The sequence below is a fragment of the Echinops telfairi genome, unplaced genomic scaffold, assembly GCF_000313985.2.
Source record: "Echinops telfairi isolate 266 unplaced genomic scaffold, ASM31398v2 ScPeMD7_3;HRSCAF=10, whole genome shotgun sequence".
Classification (NCBI taxonomy): Eukaryota; Metazoa; Chordata; class Mammalia; order Afrosoricida; family Tenrecidae; genus Echinops; species Echinops telfairi.
The window spans coordinates 64644800-64651302 of record NW_022103899.1 but is presented as its reverse complement, the minus strand read 5'-3'; the positions used below and the strand labels follow the sequence as shown (position 1 = coordinate 64651302).

The window sequence follows — 6503 nt, the reverse complement described above, 5'->3', positions numbered from 1 at the left end:
CTCCAGTGCAGTGACCACCCCTCACTCATACACTAAAAACGTGCACCACCCACACGCACACGCACCAGTCTCGGCAATTGATGGCATCGCCGTAGCCGGGGGTGTCCACCACCGTCAGCCGAAGCTTGACCCCCCGCTCCTCGATCTCTACCGTGGAGGCCTCGATTTGGACAGTCCGCTCAATTTTTTCTGTAAAGCAACGAGTTGTTCACGAACAGACCTTGAAAGTCAGCCTGAGAGGAGCAGCATTAGACTGTGTGGGGAGGGAGGCCTGTGTAGACCAAAGCCCAAGGTCAGCAAGGACAGGGCCCAGCCAGGATGGACGTACCCTGCCGGGCGAAGAGGAGGATGCCATGATAAAAAAACGAGTCGTTCTGCCCTCGGATACAGAAGTGAAGGATTTAAAAGCTGACACAGAGACGAGTGAGTGCCCTTGCCCTGGCCACGCCTGGTCCACCCCACAAACACACAGGGATGCTCACAAGGTCCAACACTTGGACCATGTCCACGCCTTAGTGGTTGGTCCTCTCTTCACTGTGCATCCAAGTGTGAAACCGTCTCCTCAGTCCGCCCACCAGCCCAGGAGAGGCTGCTCACCACCGTTTCTGATGTAGAAACTGTGCTCAGAGGGCCACCACCCTGCTCTGCAACTCCCCGGCCCCCTGCAAAGTCTATGGGAACACTGGAGACAACAGCAAGCCACACACAGCGCCACATTGGCGCCCTCTGCTGGCGTCCATGAGAGCTGAACTCAGAGCCCGGCAGAGCAGGCAGGGGCTCACCAGCAGCTCCAGGGATGACCCTCTCTGGGTAGAGGTCAGTCAGGAACAGGCTGTTGATGAGCGTGGACTTTCCCAAGCCTGACTCACCTGTGGTGTGAATGAAAACACTGTCACAATCATGTCCACACAACCCAGACAGTCAGCCCTCCGAGGTCCCTGTGCCCCAGGCACTGGTTCTCAGCCACATCCTGGCCCTTCACCCTCGAAATGCCTGCACACGGACACCGCCACCTCGTCCCTGCTGGCTACTGGGCCTGAGCCTCTAGGGTCTGTGGCCTCGACCACGCCGAGTGGTCAGACAACTGCATGTCTTCCTGACTGCGGGCAAGGGCTTCCAGGGCAGGCCTTCCTTTTTGGCTAGGGAACACAGAATGAGCTTAGTTACCAGCTCTGCAGACCACATTGCAGGAAAATGAGTCCATCCATTCAACAAGCCATGGGACTGGGTGAAGGGTCAGAGCACGCGATCGGGGCAGGACATGGACACCTGCTCTGCACCTCCCTATCTCCCACAATGCAGGCAGCCACCCCTTCTGGCCTCCAGTACCTTCTGCTCCTGGAGGGCACAGCATTCACTCAGGCACTGAGGAAACCCCTGCTCTCTGCAAGCACTGTACGATACAGACACCCACACTGAGGCTCAGACCTTACCCCAAATGGCTCACTCCATCTCCAGCTCGTTCTATCTACAACTCACCCCGGCTACCAGAGGCATGGACAAACCCCACACTGTTCACGCAGGCCATTCATTAGATACAGTTCCCAGCAGACTTTCCGTCTCGGCTGGCCGGTGCGCACCAGGGTGAGCACGCTTGCCAGACCGGGCATCCCCATCTGTAGATGAGGCGGGGGGATCCCATCCTTGCTGGGAGAATCCAGGAGAGGGAGTGAGAGAGGCGCAGGTGGCCCTGGTACAACACTGCCTGCGTGGCTCTGAAGCCCAGTGGGAATGGTAACAAGAACAATCATCTCTGCCTGGAAGGTGACCGCCAGGGAGCGACCAGGGCACAGCTTCTCCTGACAGAGCTGGAGCACTCCACAGCTGTTTCTCAACAGCAAACCTCTAAATGTACGTGGAACATGTATGACTACTTCCCGTGGAGTGGGTCCACTGTCGGGAGGGAGTGCGAAAGGTGCAGCAGGCAGCACACAGGTCAGATGTGACACGCATGCAGAGAGGAATGTGGACAGGAGAGCCAGGAATGCGTGTTGGACACGCTCTGTGCCGTGACCGGGGAGAAGAGACGGACAGGAAGAGACCTGACCAGACGAGTCTTCCTCCTGCCACACGCTTGAACCCTCACAGGCCAGATGCCCTGAGCAGCCCAGCCAGGCGCAGTGAGACTGACGGCACAGGCACCAGGGTGCCACCAGGTAGGGTCAGCGTGGGGGGAGCCTTCCCCTAGCCTCCAGTTGAAGGCTCCTCGTGCGTGATCACCTCAGAGCCTACTCTGAAGTTTTCCTGCCCGAACCTCTGGCTCAAACAACACAGAAGTAGCTTGAGAACCTTCAGATCTGGGGGAACCTCTGTGTGCTCGCAGTGCCCCCCATAACAAGAGTGCTTCCGCCACCTCATTGAGAGGAGCACGTTGGCAGCCCATTCAGTGAGGATTGGTTGGGCACCAGGAGACAAGGGTCCAGAGGCTGGCTACTGCCGAGTAAAGGTTACTTTCATCTCTTGCAATAAGTAACACAAAAAAATATATTTCAAAAAATAATATATATATATATATATGTACACTCAGCAAAAACTTCCAACACCCCCTACCCCACGCCTGTGCCCCAAATTCCCAAGTCATTTGATTCTGTCATCAAAAATTTTCCATCTTACATCTTAGACCCTAAGACTATTATATTCCCCAGTCTGGGAACAGGGGGTAGTCATGTTATTTAGTCACTTAGTAAATTGTTAAATCTAACGACTGATTATTTTTAAAAAAAAAGACAAACCAAAAGTTATTAAATTGGTAAATGGACTTCTTACCAACAACCATTAGTGTGAACTCAAAACCTTTCTTCACTGATTTTCGGTGAACTTGATTGGGAAGGTTTGCAAATCCAACATAGCCAGGAGTTTCAGGATTTATAAACTGAGCTGGTTGCTGCTAAAATGAGATTAAAACAGAAATAGGACTTTAGTGGTCACTTTGAAGATATGAGGGAACATCAAAAAAGATTATAGACAAACGGAATTAAAAGATGAAAACTTCCCAAACTTTTTATAGCTTTCTCAGTGTGTATATTCTAAACTCTCAAGAATTAGAACAATATACACATAAACCAACATGTTTAAAACGTGGTAGTTTTCATCCTGCCTTTTTGTTTGTGTTCCACAGTACAGCCACAGCTAAAAATCCTTCTATAAAGAGGATGAAGAGTATGCATCTGAGCTCAGCAACTCACAAGATCAAGGGCAAAGCAGAGCCAGCACCATCCCACCCTTTCACTGGACTCTGCACTCAGCTTGCCTCCACGTTCTCAGGGCTCAGCGCCCATTTGCAAAGGTGGGTCCAGGCCAATTTACAGAATCTGAGTCTGTCACTTTTGTCATAAGACATATCAGAACTCTCTTTGGCCTTTTTCCATTGTGCAGTAATGCGCCTGAATGCCTTCAGCCCGTGGGCACAGCTGCTGGGCAACGGTTCGGGGCTAGTCTGCTCTGGCCTGGGGGTGGGCCATCATAAACCCAATCCCACACTCATCATACGGATTTTAATCCATATCTAAGTGGCTTAAAAGGGTTTTCCTGGTGTACTGAGGAACCAGACACGGGGACACAGAGAGAGATTCCTGAATGACAAGTCCACTCCATGTCCTCTGGTCCCAAGGTCTCAAATGCATTCATTGTCCCAATACAACGAAGCATGGCACTCGGGCACTGGAATCTTGACCGTAAACCGTGTGAAACTCCCACAGGTGCTCTTCCACTGCAGCCCTACCGAGTGTGGCTCTCACCTTAGACATCTTGTGCGAAGCTTCGTCAACCTGTTGGAAAACACACACACATTTGTATGCACACGTTCAGGACGGGTGGATCTGGGTGACCAGGCCAACAAACAGAACTACAGTCACACTGCCGCACATTAGCAAGGCCCTGTCACCTCTTCCCACCCCATTCCCCTGCAGGCGAAACCAAGCACTGCTGACTCCGAGCCCCTGGCCCCTTTCAATGAAAAGATACCCGACCCCGGTCTATGCCATCCCCTGGCTCTGGGTGCCTCTGTAGTGGTCGGAGGGGAAGGGCACATGATGCACAGACACAGAGTCCTTAAAGTGTTTCTGCAATGGCAGAGCAGGGAAACCCTTGGAGCTCCAGGAAGAACTTCCAGTGAGACTAGACCCAGACTCTCCAAGTCACCCCACCAAGTCCTGGAGTCAAGACAGAAGTGGAATGATAATGGTAGGCCCAAGGAGAGATGGAGGTGACCTTGGAGAAGCCTCTGGCACAGGAACAAAGCAGGAAGGAGGGTGGAGAGGCCAGCTTTCTAAAGGGAGAGGAGGAGGTGGTGGTGCCAGATGAAGTAGTTGATAACTTGTTTCTAAACAATAGACAAATGTGTGATGATGAAAGAAAAGGAAAAATCCCAATGGAATGTCCAGATTAAGGAGAGGGAAAAAGGTATTTTAATCAAAACCAACAAAAACCTGGGAGAGGGAACAAGAAATCTCCCCCCAAAACCAAACCCAGTGCTCTCCCCTCCTGACTCATAGTAACACTACAGGTTTCTCCCGTGGAGCGGCTGTGGACTGGAATCGCTAGCATCATGTTTAGCAATCCAGCACTTAACCATTGCACCAACAGGGTTCCAATCAATCAATCAATGTGAGAAACTATAAACCATGACCAGGCTCCATGACTACTGTAGAGTCTTCAGATCAGGATGACCAGCCCCCAAGGGGAGGAGCCAAGTGCTCTCTGTCAGAGATGGGCCTTGTTGCAACCCCCACACACCCAGCTATGTGCCAGGTGGAGGACATCCAGGTAAAGTAGGGATGAAGGCTGAAGGCAGGAAGGGAGGAGAGGACAAGGAGATTGTCAACCGGGGGGTGGGTTAGGGTGACAATGACAAAGCACAAAAGGGACATTATGTGATGATGGCCCAGGGAACGATTTATAAAGAGACAGACTGCTCCAATATAACACCCACCACCGGGACAAGTCCCCACAGCGGGCGGAGACATGCACAAAGCAAAGGCCTTGAAGGATATGGGCAAACTTGGCGCCAGTGCCATCCTCTTGCAAGGCGCTAGCACAATCTCTTAGAGCTGGAGAGCCCATCAGCACACTGCCCGGAGCTGAGGACTGAGTGCTACAGCTGAGACAGTGAGCCACCCAGGAAATCCTAAGACCACAGAAGAAAGGAAAGCAAGGGCGTTTTTTACAAGGTGAAAGAATAGCGCAGACCTGGCATGCAACTGGGCCCAATTACCAGCTAATTGGTCAGACGGAAGTCCAAATGTAGCTATCACAGTGTTTCATAGATGCAATTAGCACTTACAATCAGCTGATTTTAAGGAAACTGCATTCAAAATAACGTAGGTGGGTCTTGCCAATCAGTTCCAAGTCTTAAGAGCAAACTCTCCAGACTGACACAGAAATCCAGTCGGCCCAGAAGATTTCAGATGTGCAGTCCCACAACCACAGGTCCCAGATCGTCAAAGCCAGCCATGCTATCCGTCCATCTACCCACCCACCTAGCTGCTGGCTCGGCTTCTCTGGAAAACCCTGGCTCATTCACGCCATAAAGAGAACACAAACGAAATTGAACTTCCGCATCTGCACGTGAAGGACGGCCAGTGAAGAAGAGCTGAGAAGAATGGATACGTATATCCGAGCTGGGGAAGAACACTGCAAGCACCGTGGACGCTCAAAGGAGGACGACACATGGCCAGGGAGCGCCTTAGAGGCAAGGATGGCAAGACTTGTCTTACATACTTTAGACATGTCAGGAGAGACCAGTCCCTGGACAAGGGCATCATGCTTGGTAAAGTAGCAGGGCAGCAAAGGAGCGGAAGGCCCTCCAGGAGCTGGACTGACAGTGACAATGGGCTCAGGCACAGGAACAATGGTGAGGATGAGCAAGACCAGGCAGTGTTTCCTTCTGTTAAGGTCGCTATGAGTCGGAACTGACTCGACAGCTCCTAACAACAGTCAGAGCTCTTAAATAATAAGTTAATAAAATTAGAAGCAGCAGAAGATAAAATATCCTCAATTGTTTGGAAAATCCCAGGAAAGCCCTGGGAGCAAGTGGGTAACAAAGGTGCACCCCAGCTACCCAGAGAGCAAGAGCCACACAAATGCCGACCTACAGCACCCAGCAAAGCCGGGCTCATCAGATTTTGGGGTTTACAGAGCTTCACAATCACAGAACACTGAAAGTGTAAAAAGTTGGCATTAGAACATGAACAAAACAACTTGAAAGAACACAAAAACTCACTGTCATTGGGTTGATGCCGACTCAGCACCTCTGAGGGTTTTCAAGATTGTAACTTTTTACTGGAGTAGGAAACCCCAGCTCACTCAAAAAAAAAAAAAACGAGGAGAAATGAATAAAGAAAAAAACCAAAGTGAAAGGCAAATAAATCCAAAAGCTGGTTCTTTGAAGCCAATTTCCACAAGCTTGATTCCAGGAGGAAAGCAGGTCTAGCACAAACACAGTAAGGCAGGGCAGGAGAGATCCCAACACAGGATAAGCGCACCTGACAGACATGGCAATCTGG

At 51.1% G+C, this 6503-nt stretch overlaps 1 protein-coding gene across 1 annotated transcript in view; it reads right to left on the bottom strand.

The window, feature by feature from the left end:
• Positions 1–25: 25 nt before the first annotated feature.
• Positions 26–6503, bottom strand: part of SEPTIN2 (septin 2) — a 10028-nt gene continuing 3550 nt past the window's right edge. The window contains exons 2-5 of the mRNA XM_045294557.1: positions 3738–3767; positions 2767–2887; positions 783–869; positions 26–189 (exon numbers count right to left, since the gene is read on the bottom strand). Coding sequence (XP_045150492.1) covers positions 26–189; positions 783–869; positions 2767–2887; positions 3738–3746 — 381 coding nt within the window. The 5' untranslated portion in view covers positions 3747–3767. The remainder of the gene's footprint in view (positions 190–782; positions 870–2766; positions 2888–3737; positions 3768–6503) is intronic.